This window comes from Zonotrichia leucophrys, chromosome 2 (assembly GCF_028769735.1).
Source record: "Zonotrichia leucophrys gambelii isolate GWCS_2022_RI chromosome 2, RI_Zleu_2.0, whole genome shotgun sequence".
NCBI classification, from domain to species: Eukaryota; Metazoa; Chordata; class Aves; order Passeriformes; family Passerellidae; genus Zonotrichia; species Zonotrichia leucophrys.
This window is the reverse complement of record NC_088171.1, coordinates 120864298-120882745: the sequence shown is the minus strand read 5'-3', so window position 1 is coordinate 120882745 and position 18448 is coordinate 120864298. Positions and strand designations below refer to the sequence as shown.

Below are 18448 nucleotides of genomic sequence, written 5' to 3'. Positions count from 1 at the left end.
GGCTGATGGTTAGAAAGCCTGGTAGTTTTATGGAGAGATATAATGTGTTTACTTATTTTTTGATTTTTTGTTTGTTTATTTACATAATGTGAAATTACTTATCTGGACCATCTGGAATTACTCAGAATGCCTGTATTTCTGCTGTGCTAATAAAGGGCAGCACCATTTTAAAGTTCCATTTATTCGTTATTCACCATAAACTTGGAATTCTTTTTCTCAGGGGGCTAATATTGATAGTGTTGACATAGAAGGTCGATCCCCACTTCTGCTGGCCACTTCCTGTGCATCATGGAAAATTGTGAATTTACTGCTTTCAAAAGGTAAAAAGGAATACACACATACTACATATACATATACATATGTATATACATACTTTCTTTGAGCAGGGTTCATTCACTTAAAAATTCTGCATCCAGCTTCCCTCTCAATTTGACTTTAATTTTCTTTAAAAACCTTATAGTAAGTTTTGAAACTGCAAAAAGGTTACAACTTTAAAGATTAGAAGAGATGACTATCTGCATCTTTAAATTTCCTCTTGATTTGTGGGTGATCAGCATCTTGGAATGTAAGGGCCCCATATATAAAACTTAGTGCTGCTTAGATGAAATATAAAATGCATTCATAAGAAAATGCTGAAAGCTGAGTATAATTAGGAGTGATTTTTTTGGGAAACAAAATTATATGTTGGAAGGTTGACTTGAAATTTTTAAGATTTTTATAGATTTATAAAAATTTTTAATTATAGATTTATAAATAAATTTTATAAATCTATAAATTTTTATTTATAGATTTATAAAAATTTTAAATTTTTATAGATTTATAAGAATTATTTTGTAAAATTTTATAGATTAATAAGCATTAGTTCAACATTTGTTCCTTTGTCTTAAACATCATCATGTAGTGCCAAGAACCAGCAGTTTTGAAGTTGCTGGTATTTATTTCCATATTTGTTTAGGAGCAAACGTGTCATTAAAAGATCACCTTGGTCGGAATTTCTTGCATTTGACCGTGTTGCAGCCTGGAGGACTACAGCATCTGAATGAGAAATTTCTGCAGGTACAGTGAGCTTCAGTTTATGTCTTTGTTACCCTTTCTAGGAAAATGTAAAGAAAAAAGCAACTACCATTTTATTTTGGTATGTTTGTAAAATTTTTTGATAATTGTTAAATAGTCTAGTGTCACAAAAAATGGTTTGAAGAGGTACATATCACATACCTCTCATGAAAACATTTCAAAGCAAATAATACAGTTTTCTTATTACCAGGCAAAGGAATAACATAATCCCATAAATTATTTTGCTCTTGGGGGATTGAATAGCTCAAGAGGTAGGCAATAAAATATAGAACTTCTCACTTCTGTTTTCCCAGCTTGCATGCAGTAAAGCTAGGAGACGTCCTCATAATCACTCAAGATCTAGAAATTTAAAAATAGTTTGCAGCATATTCTGCAGAAGCTTTCTGTGGACTGGACCATAATGAAGTCTTGGATTTGGTTTTTAAAAGATTTCAAACATAAATTTGTATTTGGCTATGTTGAAATAAAGCACTCATATTGATAGAGCCCAAGCTTGTCTGAAAAAATTAAATTTGCTGGCCTCCAGAGCTCCAGAAATAGCCTTTTAAATGTAAATCAAATATAACTCATCTTACAACATGTGCTGAAATCTGTGAACACCTTTGAGTGTAATTCAGAATGGATTTAACCTCCCAGATGTAGTGGATCAGTTTTAAAACAGTGATGATAAGCCTCAGCATTGACTTCCTGATTATTGATCATATCAATAATTCAGAGAAGTAAGTGGATAAGATGGTGGGAGGAGTTTTTTAGTTGCTTAAACAAAGGTTGTAGGATAGGATTAGACAAGGAAAATGGGGAAATGAATATGAAAAAGAAATAGGGGAAACAAATTAACACTGTACAACAGTGAACTGCTGGGTTTTGACAGTCAGAGGTTTTGCTACTGAATGCAGACTATAAGACTGCCTTTAGGTTTGGTACAAGCCTTCTGCTGTCAGCAGTGAGCATTGCATTGGAATGGCAGCAAAGAAGAATTTCCTTTATTGTGCTGTGAATGGTTTACAGTGAGGATGCAGGATGGTAAACTCCTGTGCTCTGTGAAGAGTAGTTGTTTGAAAGAATGGTGACCCACAAATCAGCAGATAAAAACGGTGCTCTTTGTTCCTAAATGCTGTTTTAAATTTATTTATTATTTTTAGATACTGCTTTAGAGTATTAATGCTGTTCTTGCAAACTATTAGAAACTATGGAGCAGAAGAGATATAGATGTAATTCTGTGCCTTTGGTTTTGGTTATCTCTTGTGGGATGACAGATGGAACACATTAAAAATCTTGTAGTGGATGAAGATAATGAAGGATGCACTCCATTGCATTATGCATGCAGACAAGGTGTGGCCCTCTCTGTAAATAATTTACTCAGCCTCAACGTTTCCATCTACTCCAAGAGCAGGGACAAGAAGTCGCCCTTACACTTTGCTGCCAGGTGAGTAGCGCAGTCCAGGCCATGGAATCCATGCCCTGCCTTTCATCCCTGTGTCTCTGACATTAATTTCTGTGCATTAATTTTGTGCATCTTGCAAAGCTATGGGCGCATCAATACCTGTCAACGACTTATCCGAGACATGAAAGACACAAGACTTTTGAATGAAGGTGATAAGAAGGGAATGACTCCCCTTCACTTGGCAGCCCAGAATGGTCATGAGAAGGTAGTTCAGTTTCTTCTGAAGAGAGGGGCTCTCTTCCTCTGGTAAGTATACAGATTTTCATTCATTAAGCCAAAAAAAAAAGCCCTATCCCCCTATGTTTTATGTTCATCTGCTGGGAAGTTAATGCAATACAAATATAAATACAGTATATTAAAATAATTGTTATATTAATATATGCAAATACTAACATACAATGTAAGAGTATGGTTATAAAATACTTGTAAAACAGAGAATAGCTAGCTGTAAAACCAAGGCTTCTAATGCTAGGTTTCTCTAAATCCAACTGAGGGAAGATTATTGAACATTTTCATGAGAAAAAAAAATTGATTTGGAAATATTACAATAATTTCAACTTCACTCACAGGCTTGAGAAGGGTTTCTTAGTTCACAGGCATTCTGTCTTGCGCTGTAAGTTCTGCCCTCAGGTCAAAGATCCTCAGATCTCAGAAAAAGATGAAAAGGGAGAGATCTAAGTACTCTTATTGAGTTGAGCCTTCTGCTTCTGAGTGGTGCATTGATCATCACAGTATTTGACAGAATGTATGGACATCTCTGCAGCAGTCATGCCAAAGAAAAGAGGTCCAAGTCAAAGGAGCAGGCATTTGTATTCACTTTAAATTTATAAAAAGTTTTTTTATTTATAATTTCTAATTTTATACCATTGCCTGTAAGTGATTATAAAGGCTGGACAGCCCTGCACCATGCTGCCTTTGGAGGATACACTCGCACAATGCAGATAATTTTGGATACTAATGTGAAGTGTACTGACAAAGTGGATGAAGAAGGGGTATGTGTTAACATTATTTGTTTCTTGTCTGCTCTTACTTCTAGAAGAAATGTCAGGGCTAGGCTATTGGTAGTTTTCCACTGTGCATTACATGTGTAATATTTTATTTCCTGTGGCAGACTCAGTGATAAAAGATTTCTTGGATAAATATATGATTGCTGAAATTTTTATCCAATTCTTTTAAGCAGGAGATAAAATAGATTCAAATATTCTAATAGAAAGCATGAATCACTGAATGTATTAGACATGTTCCTCTTGCCCCCTATACAATGCAAGAATATTTTAGCAATGTAGTACAAACACTGCTAATGCAAATTTAAAGAACTTACAGATGTGAAAAAATCTGGTATCAGCTATAGCTCATTAACATGTTGTTTGAAATCCACTGCAAAGTGATGTCCAGCAAAAACAGCACCTGTCTTGCTCTGGAGTTTGGACAGATGTAGTGTGTTTTAGGTCAAGACAGAATCCCTTTCAAGGACTGAAGGCCTTTTGTATGAACCTGTCCCACCAGAAATAGAGCTTGATCATTCTAAAGAACTGTTTAATCCCCAACACAGAAGCTGTTGCTGATTTATCTGAGAACTGGTGTTGAAAGCATTTAGATTTACTAGATTAGAAACAAGTCTTGACTATAAATTTATGAGAAGCCTTAATTTCAATTTATGAGAAGTCCTTAATTTCAATCAGAAAAATCGGTGTGCATTCAGAAGATTCTCAAATGTCAGTTTTAGTGTACCTTGGTTCCTAAACCACTGATTCCTTTACTTTTATGAAAACACCAAAGAAAAAAATAAATATTCCACTTACAAAATTGCGCCCTCAGATTTTCTTGCAGATTTTTTGTAGGAGCACATCTGGATATAATTGGATGCTTCTCTTCTTGATTATGCAGGTGTTCTGTGTCTATAGATACCATCATTTTTACCTCTTTATGACTTGCAGTTCATTAATTACAAAGCTAAAAGATATTAATGAATTGGCTTTTGTTACCTATAGTGAGTTTCCTCTTCAGATTTTGCCCTAGTGTAGCTGTAGACATAAAGAACATGTCTGTAATCTCTGTCAGAATCTGACAATATTCTAATGTTTTGTGTTGCTAGTGAAAGCGTTTGAGACCTGCAGCTGAGAAAATCATGTGGCTTTTCAATGTGGGAAAGCACTGAAATGTACTTTTTTAAAATTACTCATGTACTGCTTGTCTGCACAGAACACAGCTTTGCACTTGGCTGCACGAGAAGGACATGCAAAAGCAGTGAGGTTACTTCTTGACTATGGTGCAAAAATTCTGTTCAACAAAGCAGTGGCTTCTTTTTTCCATGAAGCAATACACAATAGGAGAAAAGATGTGGTGTCTGCTGTCATTCTGCACAAAAGGTAAAGTATAGAGAAAACGCTTCTTCAATTTGTTTGCCCACGTGTTTTGTTTTGGTTTTCTTAAATGAAATTTAAGTTCTGAAAATCTGTTGTTTAATAAGTAAAACTGAGTACTTATTTTACAATTCAAGAGGTTATGTTCTGTTCTAATGAGCACAAATAAAAAATGGCATAATTGTAATGGACATGAGACATATGGCAAGTTGTTTTTCATATTGCATTGAGTATTTGGATTCTGTGTGTAAAAAACATGTAGAAGCCATCAGAAATAATTTTGATCTTTCACATAATGCTTTAATGCCTATAAAATTTTAATCAAAATGTGAATACAACTGAAATAATTCAAGAGATTTAATTTAAAATCATGCTTTTTAATGTTGCAAATATTTTAAATTGTAGCATTTCAACTGCAGTTTAGAAAATTTTAGGTTAAGGCATAATGAAGCCCCACTTTTGGAATAAAGCAATGCACCATTGCCTAATGATGACATCTTTTGGTAAGAGTTACAGGAATACTGACAGGATTTCACTGTATTTATTATTATTTGCGTAATTTTGTAACCCAAGATTCCAAAGTTCATTCCAGTTTCATATTTTTTAGGAGGCCTTAGCATAGTTGAAACATTTCTGTTTAATTGATAACAGAATTTAACATGAATCATTCTTACAAAAGTGTCCAGAATATTATTCAGCTACTCCCCAGACATCTAAGTTTCCATTTAATAGTGCATAAAATTAGCACATTATATATTAAGCTTTTAAATATCTTAAATGAAACTCAAATAATCTAAAAGTAGTTAATTTAAAGCAGATTTAATTAATTAATTAATTTTCTATTATCTGACATAATTTTTTGCAGATGGGAAGAAGCTGTTGTGACTTTCTCTCACTCTTCCAGTGCCAATAAGTGTCCTTTGCTGGAAATGGTTGAGTATCTTCCTGATTCATTTAAAGTAAGTTTTCTGCACATGTTAAAGAAATAACTCCACAAAATAACCTTTGTTGTTCTGCATTCATTCTTCTGTTTGCTGTGCTCTCTAATACATACTATTATAAAATAGAAATAAGTGCACAAAATTATTTAATAGCACTTTAGTTATAGTCTCAGTTTTTCCAGTTTAAATTCTTCAGTATTAGAAAAGTTCCTAGCTTCCTGAGATCAATGGATTTATAAAAGTAGCATAAAAATTATGTATGGATGGAATGAGAGTCATAAGTGAATTGGGTTCAAAATCCTCTGAGATATTTTCACTCTCTTAGCTAACTGCTAAATGACACAGCAGAAATGATTTTTAATTAAAATAGCAAGTGGTGCATACATATATCACTGAGGGGATTCTGGGGACAGGCAAAGGTGTTACAGAGACTCTATCATCAGAAGGCATGGAAAGGCACTTTATTATTAAAAATCTGTAGTTCTTATAGAAACAATAGTGGACCTAAGACCTGACTGGCTTTTAGGAATCTTCTCTCACACTATTGGTGAGCTATAAGTAGCACAGTCCAGAGAACTAAATCTATAAACAATGGTTACAGAAAGAGAGATAATAGTTGTTTGAATTCTTTCCTCTTAGTTTCCCACAGCTTCTAAAATCTTGGGAGAACTATGTCTCCCTCTGTTCAGAGGATATGTAATTACTGCATAGGTATTCATAAACTATTCACCCTTCATACTGGTAAACTGGCATGTAGCCTTGTAAACTGCATTTACATTTAACTCCTACAGGAAAACTCTAGAATTTTGTCTTCAAAATCTACATCATAAAAACTGACTGTCATCACTTCTGTTAGCTGATCATTGTATTTGACAGTCATTTTCTTCTGGTCTAAACATGTTCTTTCTGTTGAACATTGTCTGTATCACCTTAATTCACTTTTCTGTTCATCTGCAAAGCTGGTGTTGGACAACTGCATAATTGAGTCTTCAGAGGAAAAGACAAGTCGAGACTTCTATGTAAGTAGATGAAAAAGTCTGGGAAAGTACAAAACATATATTTTAATGTACATGTCAAGCTCATATATGTAAGGTACTGTTGTAGATGAATCTCAGATCTTTGCACAGAACACAGGAGAAAGATTTTATCCTTTGGACTGTAAATAGTTTGAAGTTCAGTTTCTGTAATCTTCATGCTTACATGTTTTAATAAGTGTGACAATAAACTTCTACAATCTATAAACTGTATCTTTGCTGTGTTAATTTTTGCAATCAAGCTGGGTATCAGAGGTTATGGGTATTTCAAAATAGCAGTGAGAGAAGACCTGAAATATCTATTTATGAATATTGAAAGTGTGCTTATAATAAGTAGTGCAAATGTCATCAATACTTTTGAGTTCAACATGTTTCTTTGTTTTGTAAATACTTGTTGAAAATCGTAAGCAGTAGATTGCTTTTAATGCTAAGGAGACATGAATGTTCTCCAGTAATGTTACCTTTGAAACCATATTGAAAACCACCTTATCAGTGATTATATTGGATTGTGTCCACATCATTAACAGAAAACTTGCAAATATTTTGCTACTGTGCATTTTCTTTATATTGTATTATCAAAGCCATATAACTTTTAAAGACAAGCTTTTCTTTAAAGTTGGCATTAAAAAATCACGGTTATGAAAATGACCTTTCTTAATTGTAACATTTTAGCAAGAAATGTACACTTTTTTTTTAAATTGAAAATGGCTGTTCATTTAAACACCTTGCAGTCACAGATGTGTATCTTGATGACATGTGTTCAGCTAACAGTGAATATACATCTTGATTCTGACTACCTTGACACAATATGCTCTCTAAAAGATAGACTTTTTTGTATTAAGAACATCATCTAAGACTGAGATAATAATTTGCATTATATTTAACTTCTGGTGTATTATATAGATTGAATACAACTTCAGATATCTTCAGTGTCCCTTGACACTTAACAAGAAAGTAAAGGATGGTGAAGATATTTTCTATGAACCACTTACCACTTTAAATGTAAGTTTTACTCTGACATCATCGCCTGCTGTCTTGGTTTAGATAAAATGAAATTTTTCATCATAATATTTCTTCTCCAAAGCCCATAACTTTGTATATTGAAAGGATATTGAAATTAAGTATAGGCCAAAGTTCTAAGTAATAAATAAAATTTCTTTTAGATTTAGATAAAGCTATGAATGCTCAAGATATTGTGCTGTACGTGCAGGTAGTACATCAAAGAAAACCACACTCCAGTCATTCCAGTGACCATGCACTGGAATGTAAGGCACTAAAAAACCTGACAAGCTGATTTGTTTCATATGGTAATTGCAAAATATTTATAATATGAAACAAATTTGCTAGTTTTGTAGCATTGCAATCTGTTCTCTCATTCTTTGTCAGAAAATGTCTATATAACAAACTTTCTGGCTTAATATATTTGCTTTTTGGAATTCCTATTGGCAATTAGTTGTTATACAGTCTAATAATAAATAAGTAAATAAATAAATATTTTTCTCATTAAATGTAAAACTTGGTCTCACAGGTGTAGTTGAAAACAGTCTGTATAATTTTTGAAGCTTGAAATAGACTAACAGAGTCTCAGCAGAGAAACTGAATGCCTTAGCAGGCAGAGAGGGCAAGACAGTGATGGGTTTGGGCCAGGTGCTTAATCAAAAGAACTTTGCAATATCTTACACATATTTTACTTTTCATTAGGCTAATAATCAGGTAAAAAAGGTGGCCTAGCCAGTTTTTTTAAACACTTTGCTTGCCTGGATGAATTAAGTTTGACCCTCCTGTGTTTGTGTTTTGCAGGCCATGGTGCGCCACAATCGCATGGAGCTACTCAGTCATCCTGTGTGTAAAGAATATTTGCTTATGAAATGGTTGGTCTATTTCAGTGGATATAAAATATAATACTGCATGTCAAGATAAGGACTGTTTTGCCTGAAAGTTGTTTATTAAAATGTGCATGAGTATAGAGCTGACTGAGCAAATGTCTCTTCCATAAAGTACAACTTAGTATTTAGTAAAGTTTTTTTGATATTTACAACAAAGGCAGCTATTATCTTTGTTTCCTCTTTGTTATAAAATATATAATTAGGTTGCCAAGTAAAAGTGAAAGGAATGGTTTTTCAGAGTGGCAAATACACTTTTGTCCACGTAAGTGTTGAACATATTCATCACAAAGGGACATTTCAAGAAATGATTATTCCCTCGTCTTGAAGACATTAGTGACTGTTAAATTTGAATGCATGCTCCTCTAAATTTGAAAAGTGTTGTAACTTTAACATTTTCACTTTCAAGGATGGCCTATGGGTTTCGAGCACATTTAATGAATTTAGGCATATATTCTCTTGGTCTCATCCCACTGACTCTTCTGGTCACTCACATCCAACCAGGAAGACCTTTGAATGGAACAGAGCTCTATGAAGCAAGACCATTAGAATATGAGGTACTTTTATTAGTGGTTACAATCTGTTTAGGATTTTTACAGCAGAAAGGTATGATTAATTAAATAATGTCTAGATTAATTTATGATCTAGCAGCTCTGTGGAATAAAATTGAAGTATACATTTCTAAACATTCAGCAGCAACCTCTGCCGATAGATAATCTTCAGTTTAGATAATTTTCAGTTCTCATTTCTTTTTTTTTTTTGAGAAATTTATATTTAGTACATGGTTACTTCAGTGAATAATATTTATTTAGTATTCAAGAAAAAAGATTCACACAAGAGAAAAAAAATAAAACTGAAACAGGAACTCAGAAAATATATGCTAGTAGAAATATGAAATAAAATAAACTCAAGGGATATCAAAGGTTCATGAAGATATCCTGATCTATGAAAAAATCATGAGAATCACATATACAGCTCAACCCAGAACATGGATTTCACAGTAAATACTAATTAAACAGAATATACATAGTAATAAGTATATGATACAAGCTAACAGGCAATATAGTGTATATATAATAGGTAGAGATCAAATTAACATTCCTTTAATAATTTCTAATTTCGTTTGTGCTCTGATTTTTGTTGCAGGACTCATATTTCACAAGGGTGTGTATGTGTTTAGTTTTAATTATGAGTTTACTGGGCATCTGCAAAGAAATATTTCAGCTGATTCAGCAGGTTAGTACAGAGAGAAATAATATTAATCAGACAATGTACTTGCATGGCAATTTGTATGATACTGGAATTATCTGTTTTTTTCCTGACTAGAAGTCAATTTATACTTTTTAATTTATATATATAATGATTAAAACGGATTTTGAATGGTGAATTTAAATAGTGTATTGAACTCAGTGTTTTAATGATGGATGACTGGTAAATATTAACCTTTCTCTCTTAAATCCTAGAAACTGAAATATTTGTTGGATTACTCCAATCTACTGGACTGGACCATTTATACTACAAGCATAATTTTTGTATCTTCTTTATTTATTAATACACCAGCTCATTTGCAGTGGGAATGTGGAGCAATTGCTGTGTACTTGTCTTGGATGAACTTCTTGCTCTATCTTCAACGGTAAAAATACTTTACAGGCTTTACAGTAAAATATTTTAATATTTTCAGATATGTTACATATCCCAAATTGTGACAGATCAAGTTTGAGAGTCCCATTTTGTATTTTTAGTTTTTTGAAACTATAGAAGTTTCCAGATTAGGATCACAGGAATTTTTTATCTCTGATGAACTGTAGAGTTATTTTCAGTGTTTTTCATGTAGAACATCACAACATATGTTATAGCAACTACAGAAATAACAATATTTATTTTAATGTTAATTAAGCACAGCCATGCTGAATTTTATCTTTTTTTAAATCATCTTTCACGACACTGTATAGACTTTGACTTTAAAAGAACCCAGAAAGATATGAATTATGAATGGCATTAGGAAGTCAGGTTTTATGAGTAATACCTGGGAGAAGGTAAATTCCTTTATCATTTCCCATATGAAATGGCATGTCTGACTTTACGCCATAATGTCCTGTAAAGGAATTGCAATTGACGTAATTGTAAATTTCTTGAGTTGACATCATGTCTGTTTATTGCCCTGTACAATAGTTTCCAAGAGTTATGAACTGCAGGAGAGCTGGGTGGAGGAAAAAAATGTTGTGGGTGTAGTGCTTAAGACAAATTAAACACATTTGTGTCTGAGCAGGACTGCATGTGGTAACACTGCATAAACGTTCTTCCAATTCTTATTGTACATATGCACTAATCACTGCCACGAAGTCTTGCAAACAGACAAACACAACATTTGATTAATTTCAGGGCTGTTTTACTGTAGTAGGGATGTTTAAGGACGCAGTTTGTGAGCAGAGTTAATGTCAAAGAGAGGACCTTTGTGGTGTAGCCTCTGCTGCGAACCTTGGCATCATCCCCAGCCCCGTGTCTGATCTCAGGTGACCAATGAATGGGTGTGTCCTGTCTGCTCCGGGCAAAATGGGGGCTGAGCCTGAACAGGAAGAAGTAAACAAGTGATTGCACAACCTTTCTTCTGCTGTTGGCTAAAATGCCTTCCTGGCTTGACTGTTATTCCAAATGTGTTGCAGTAGAACTCTACACATGATTTTTGCTACCTCATTCAGGCTCTTTTCCCAAAGCAACCTGTGATTCCATTGACTTCAGCTGAATTTTGCCTAATATTTAAGAGAATATTGGGTTTGCTTTATTTCCAGCTTGACCTTTTCAGTCTTGCACATAATGCTTCAGAGTGAAAGATACCCACAGGGATTTTCACAGTTACTACTGTGAGCTTAAAAAATCTCATGGTCCCTGGATTTGAGAGAGGACATAAATTCACATAAGTTCAGGTTTGGAAGAAAAAGTAATTTAATCTGCTTTATGGTAATTCCTGTTTTGATATTTAGTTTTTGTGTTAACCAATTGTAGGAAAGGCTTGCCAACAACAGATTGTTGTTGGGAACACAGGTGTCTTAAAATTGTGCTATTCTCCTTATCTTCCTGAGCAGAGTGTTTCTTTTTGTTTGTTTGTTTTCCATTATTTGTATTACACTAAAACTCCATAATATCATTTGTTTCACATCTTGTAAAAAGTGAAATCTTTTAAATCAGGCATGTAGCTGCTACATGGATTATGGTGCCAGTTGTCCTTTGTTCTGGTTGCTACTTTGCTTTGAGAAGCAGAAAAAAGTTGGATAGTTTGCTAATGTTTTTATTCTGAATGTAGCAGTGGTACAATACTGTACTGCCTATGCCTGTGGAGGGAATAAATGTTACCCATAAAAAATACTATCTTGGAAATTGTTCTTGTGCATTGAAGTGTAAGATTATGCAGTTTAGAGTTGCTGTGTGTAGGATCACTTGCACTCTTTTGGATGTGAAAGTAGAGCAGGTTTGTTACTATCACAGAATCTCTCAGAGAGGCAGTGTCCCTTTCCACAGATGAAAATCAGTGTTACTTACTGCCTTACAGAAATAACTGAAAGGGACTCAAACTTCAGTATTTAATGCTTTAGGGGTAGACTTGGCAGTGCTAGATTAATAGTTGCGCTAGATTAATAGTTGGAGTGGATTGTCTTAGAAGTTTTATTCTATGACTGATTCTCTATCTTTTTTGTTTACTTATTACCTAGATTTGAGAACTATGGGATCTATGTTGTGATGTTCTGGGAAATTTTGAGGACCTTGATTCGGATTGCTGTGGTTTTCTTTTTCCTGATACTGGCCTTTGGGTTGAGTTTCTTTGTCCTTTTGGGTTCACAGGTAAGTTCAATACTCTGGTTAAGCTTTTATCATTATAAATATTATCTTTGACTAAAGCATGTCAAGACTTTATTTGCGAATTTCATCAGTTGGGTTTTTTCTTTATTTTGATGTTTCTTTTTGCAGCAAACATACAGCACACCTCTGCTTTCTGTAATGAAGACATTTGCAATGATGCTGGGAGACATTAATTACCATGATGCATTCCTGGATCCTTTACTAAGCAGTGAATTGCCATATCCATTCCTGAGTTACACAGTTCTCATTATATTTACCTTGCTTATTCCAATCCTTCTTATGAACTTGCTAGTAAGTATAAACTATTTATTAATATACAAAAGTGGTTAAACAAAAATATGTATAGAGAGCTCTAGAGTACTAGTAATTCTAGTATAGAATTACTTCAATAAGTGTCAGCCATTCATCATTTAACAAATATTTTCAGAAACGTATTAAAATGTCCCCATTCTCTGCACTTGTTTTCCATCCAGTGTACTGCTCTGTGTATTTTCCCACACCTCACTCCTGCAGGAGTATTTTGTATATGTTTAGGTAATAACTTTGATGGAATTTGAATTGAGCTGCAATGTATTATTCTGAAGTCTTGATAAAAAAAATTGAGGAGCAAGGATTTTTGTTCAATCCCTTGTTGTGTCATAACCTAACCCTAGCAATAATTTAAATTAAAAAAATAAAGCCCAAATTCAAATCTTCACTGAACACAAAACAGCAATCAGAAGTAGCGATAGAACTAACTAACAAACCTGACCTGAAAGTTAAGAATCAGAAAACAAAATAATGGTGGAAAGGGGGGAAAATATGTAATATATCTTCAACCACGTTCCACTGAATAGAAATTTTATTTAGGAAATCAGATTTTCGCTTGAGCAGAGCAATAAAAGTCAAAAACCTCATGTTTTTTAAACTTGTTTATTGCAGCAATGATTCTGCTTAATCAAGAGATCAGCCAGTTTCTTAACATTCCAGCAGTAATGAAGAATGTAAAGGAAGGGATGTTATTCTTGGCAAAAGTAGCACTTCAGTGCCTTACCAACAGAGTGTTGTCAGTGAAAACACTCTCTACATTTATTGATACATATTTTACAAATATACAAAAAATATTTCCAAATTCAAGTGCAAAAGTAATTTAACTCCAGAATATTTTCTTCTTTAAGTGTGAAAGAGAAATCACAGACTATGAAAACGTAGATCATGAACTATTTCTCTTTCTCCTAGATTGGTTTGGCTGTTGGTGATATTGCTGAAGTACAAAAATATGCTGCACTCAAAAGGATTGCAATGCAGGTGAGTAAAAGACCATAAGAGCACCAAATGTTGGAAGTACATATCATTGCTAGAACACCTTTTAGATAATTAGTTGATTTGTCATCACATTCCCAACTGTCTTAGGATATCTGTAAAGCAGATTTGGCAAATTTGAACATGGCATATTATTCTGAATCTCATTTTCACTCGTACGAGTCATTGCCAAGGAAGTGCACAGGCAAATGCATTTTTAAAGAATTTTTCAACCATCAGTTCAAGAAATGTTGAGTTTTTCCAAAACCAGAATCTCAGAATCAGTCACTGCAAAGCCTGAAATTGCAGTTTTCTTCTAGTAGAGAGTCTATGCAGTGGAAAGAAAGTACACAAAAATCAAAAGGATACCAAATTCATTCTGCTGGACTAAATTCTCATTTTACTAAATTAGTAAAAAGAGTGCACATCTATGTGGAGAAATTAATTCTGCTATGATACTCAGTACTGGTTATGACAATGTAGTTTTAGTGTCTGGTTTGGACTATTCAGGTGTTATACCACTGTTTGCAATGTGGAGTAGTACTAGTGAATGGAATAAAATGGCATGATGGTTATTTTCACATATAATGTGTATTTATCATAAGATAACATATCTCATTCTAAATGCAAAACCACATTTAGGTTAATCTTCATACCAACTTAGAGAAGAAGCTGCCATTTTGGTTCTTAAGTCGGGTGGACCAGGAATCAATCACTGTATATCCCAACAGGCCAAGATACTGTGGATTTATGGTAAGATGTGAATATTAGATAGAAGGATTCTTATCAAAAAGGGAGATGATTGAATTTGTACACACACTGTTAAGGACATTGTGTTATTAACTGACATCAAGGGAATTGTGATTAGACCTTGACTAAGGTCAGTGCAAATGATAAATCAGTTTGGGTGCAGCTGTATTAGTGTTTGAGTAGTCAGTGCACTGTAACTTTATTAAGTCAAGCTACAAAAGATGTTCAGATAAAAAGTAGAATTACTCCCTTTTGGCTTTTCTTCTTTTATTTGAGCTGTTGTTGATAGACTGAATTTTCTTATAAAACAAACATTTTAATATATAAGCAAATAACATCATAATAGAAAATCTTTTCAATGTTTACACTGTGTGAACAATGTTCACATCTTTAATCAGTTCACATATTTATTCTGTTGTCAGACTATAGGATCTATTAAGTTTGATTCCATGTTTCGTTTAGAGCGTGTTCCAATATTGCTTTGGGTGTGAAGACTCTACCACATATGCACAGAGCCCTGATACTACACTAGAATTGGAAGTTCTGAAGCAGAAATACAGGTATTTTTGTGATATTTTACAGTTGTAAAAATAAGTAGAGCCAATATTACAAACATACTCCTATTTTTAAAAGTATTTCAAAGCTCCATACTGTATCTAAAAAGTAAAATTCCATGTCTCCAGCCCAAACCAGTGCAGCTTGTTGCTCTTTAAAGTAATCTGAACTAATGTGGAAGATGGATTTTCATTTTATAGAGTTGCAAATGGAAGTTTTCAAGGGTTATTCAGAACTCCCAAGTGATGTAATTCCAGTTGGTTTGCAAGTATATACAATCTGTTACTGACTTTCCACTGGGTGAATCAGATTGAGATTGTTTCCCCAAAATTTGATTGGTATTGATTCTCTCTTGAACAAAGCATGTTTCCCAAAGCCTTGGAAGGAATTCTTTGTACTTTCTTGATTTACTTGTCATACCAACATATCCATAAGAATGGTTTCAAAAAAGCTTACTATGAATGTACAACTAGAAAAACACATTGTATCTCACTCAGTCTCACTTTTCCCTGCACTTGTTTTCTCTCCATTTTTTTCCTTTCCCTTTTTTTTTTTTTAATGTACCAAATTTTTGTCCACCTGCACAGATTCAGATTGAGTAATTCTTTTTGCGTGAAAGACTCATCAAGAGTTGAAGCATGGTGAGACTACACCCTACATATATAGGCAAATTATGGACTTTTAGCAAGTCCTTCTTCAATTGCATACTACATCATTATAACATAAAACAGCATAAAACAGACTCTTCCTTGGTTGGGATTTTTTTTCCTGCAGAGAAGGAAGAAAACTATAATTTTATAAAATTATTTGCAATAGAATAACTTGTGACCTTATCGCTATGGAAAGTCATATTTAGTACTCTGAAAATATTGACTGAAAACTCTTACTACATTGCCAGTGTGTTTTTATCAGAGTTCAAAACTGAGTTCAGTTACTACTGGAGCTAGTGTCAGTGCTGGGTGTACAGATTTTTGCATTTTGGTTTGGGGCAGGGTTTTCTTTTGCTTTGCATTTTATTACTTGTGATTTTCACATATTTTAAGATGTATTACCATTTCTTTAAAAAAAACCAACAACGAAACAACAAAAAAACCAAACTATATCTAAAGCCCCTCAACTGTTCTTCACAAAGACCCTTTTCAGTCACACCAAATTTCTTGTTGTAATTTTGTGAGTGTAGACATTCAGAAAAGTAGATTTTCAAATGCCTCTTTGGCAGTTCTGTAAAGACAGTTTCTAGTCACAATTTCCATTTATTTCCCTCTTTCCTTAAAAATAACAGATACTGTGTTCTGTATGTGTGATGCTGAATTAGTTTAACTACTTAATTGCATCAATTGCACTTTGGATAGCGCTTTGAAAAAGATCAGTGAGTGCCTCATCAGTATTTCTCATATGCTGTAAAAGTGATTGCGAATTTCACTAAATGTTTTTGGTTGCTGGCCTTTTTCTTACAGAAATAGGTTAATAGGAAAAACTTTTGATAGAGCAGTCAACAACTTTATTTTAAGAGTGAAGTTGCTTTTATATATATATTAAGTTACTTTTCACAAGAACCACAGATTTGTTCTTTTATCCTATTTCCTGTAACATGGAGAAGAACTTCAGCTTAAAGAATTAAATGTATTGTAAATAATAGTCTTTGTTAGCAGAAGGGTTTAGTTAAGTACTGTCAGAAGGGTGAAGTACTGTCAATTTTTGCATCTGTAATTTTAATGACTTAAATGTCCTTTGAAATCAAATGACAAAGTCTGATGTGTATTTGTTTGTTTGTTTGCTTTTTAGGCTCAAAGATATATCAACATTGTTGGAAAAGCAACATGACCTCATTAAACTGATTATCCAAAAAATGGAGATAGTATCAGAGGCTGAGGATGAAGACAGCAATGATTTATTTCAGCACAAGTTTAGGAAAAGGCAGTTAGAGCACAAGAATAGTAAATGGGATACAGTGTTAAAAGCTGTTAAAACAAATGTGCCTAACCCAAGCACAGAAAAGAACAATACCTTCTTCTAGACTTGGCTATGATATCATGTTGTATTATCATTTTGTTCTACTTTAGGGTCACTTCTCTTATTGTCTTTGAATAATGTTAATGTGATACATCATGTACTCGAGTATAAAAAAAGGCCAGATCCAAAACCAGGATGCAGGTGCTCAAAACAGTATTTAAAGAGACTGGAGATGTCTACGTCCAAAACTGTGATCCTAAAAGTGACTGGCTAATCAGGAAAGTGCCTAACTCCACAGAGGCCAGCCTTGCTGTCCTGGCTTCTCTCTAGATCTGTTCCTGGGTTTGGCCCTAGTACACTTAGGTCTGTATGTAATTACATTATTTCCTGTTACAAATATTTTTAGAATTTCTAAATTTTTAGAAATTAGATTCTAGTCATTTATTATTCAGATGTTTGGAGAGAGCCAATGGGCTTTGTGTAGCTTAAAGAAAAAAGTACAAAACTAATCTGACAGTGCATTGGAAGTTTTGCTGAGTAGGGACTGCAGGATCAGGCCTGAAAGGTAGGAAATCAAGGATCATGAAGTTGTAATGTAAGGGAAGAACTACTTTCTTTTCGAGATAGTGGAAGCAGTTCACAGCAGGATCATTTGTACTAGCATGCCTGTAGCAATGATTGAATGACATGTTTAATATTAGACATTTACAACTTGCTGTCCTTATACTGCTAATGTGATTTTGCCCTTCCTGATAACCTAAAACTGATCTTGCTACTTTTATCTGCACTTTGGTTTCATTATTCATTTACTGAGTATTCAGTGCATTATGTAATATATGGTAATATATTAAATTTAGTAAACATTAATTAAAATGTGTTTGAGTACCTGAATATATTTGTTTCAAAACCAGTGCTAATAAACTAATTATGACTATGCATGGTGGTAAGGCTCCGTGGTCTGCTTTTGAATTCAGACATTTTCTTTAAGAACTTAGTATACATTATTCTTCTACATATACACCAATTATGTGTATTCTTCTCATAAACACCAAATATGATTCCTATTTATTTAAAAGGTAGTCATTAGGAGGTAATTCACACTGTACAGAACTTGTTCAGTCTTCAGAAATCACTGGAAGCTGCACTGTAAATTAATGTGACTTGTGCCTTAAAATTGCCACAGATGTTCAGTAGGCAAAATTCTTTCTCACCCAACTGCTGTATCCCAGCTTTGAGACTTTAAATCCTTGCCAGGTAAAACAGAGAAGGGAGGAGGCTTCTGGAGGAGCAGCTCTGCTCCAGGACAAGCCTGGTG

General features: G+C 33.8%; 1 protein-coding gene across 2 annotated transcripts in view; it reads left to right on the top strand.

Moving 5' to 3' along the window:
• TRPA1 (transient receptor potential cation channel subfamily A member 1) overlaps window positions 1-18069 on the top strand; it is a 31373-nt gene extending 13304 nt beyond the window's left edge. For both annotated transcript variants that reach the window (XM_064703551.1, XM_064703550.1), the window contains 19 exons: window positions 221-320; window positions 956-1056; window positions 2331-2500; window positions 2600-2764; window positions 3396-3510; window positions 4721-4887; window positions 5747-5840; window positions 6782-6841; window positions 7760-7858; window positions 8657-8727; window positions 9149-9296; window positions 9886-9975; window positions 10203-10372; window positions 12447-12576; window positions 12703-12885; window positions 13813-13881; window positions 14518-14628; window positions 15088-15185; window positions 16966-18069. In XM_064703551.1, coding sequence (XP_064559621.1) covers window positions 221-320; window positions 956-1056; window positions 2331-2500; window positions 2600-2764; window positions 3396-3510; window positions 4721-4887; window positions 5747-5840; window positions 6782-6841; window positions 7760-7858; window positions 8657-8727; window positions 9149-9296; window positions 9886-9975; window positions 10203-10372; window positions 12447-12576; window positions 12703-12885; window positions 13813-13881; window positions 14518-14628; window positions 15088-15185; window positions 16966-17197 — 2373 coding nt within the window. In that variant the 3' untranslated portion in view covers window positions 17198-18069. The remainder of the gene's footprint in view (window positions 1-220; window positions 321-955; window positions 1057-2330; window positions 2501-2599; window positions 2765-3395; window positions 3511-4720; window positions 4888-5746; window positions 5841-6781; window positions 6842-7759; window positions 7859-8656; window positions 8728-9148; window positions 9297-9885; window positions 9976-10202; window positions 10373-12446; window positions 12577-12702; window positions 12886-13812; window positions 13882-14517; window positions 14629-15087; window positions 15186-16965) is intronic.
• Window positions 18070-18448: the final 379 nt, after the last annotated feature.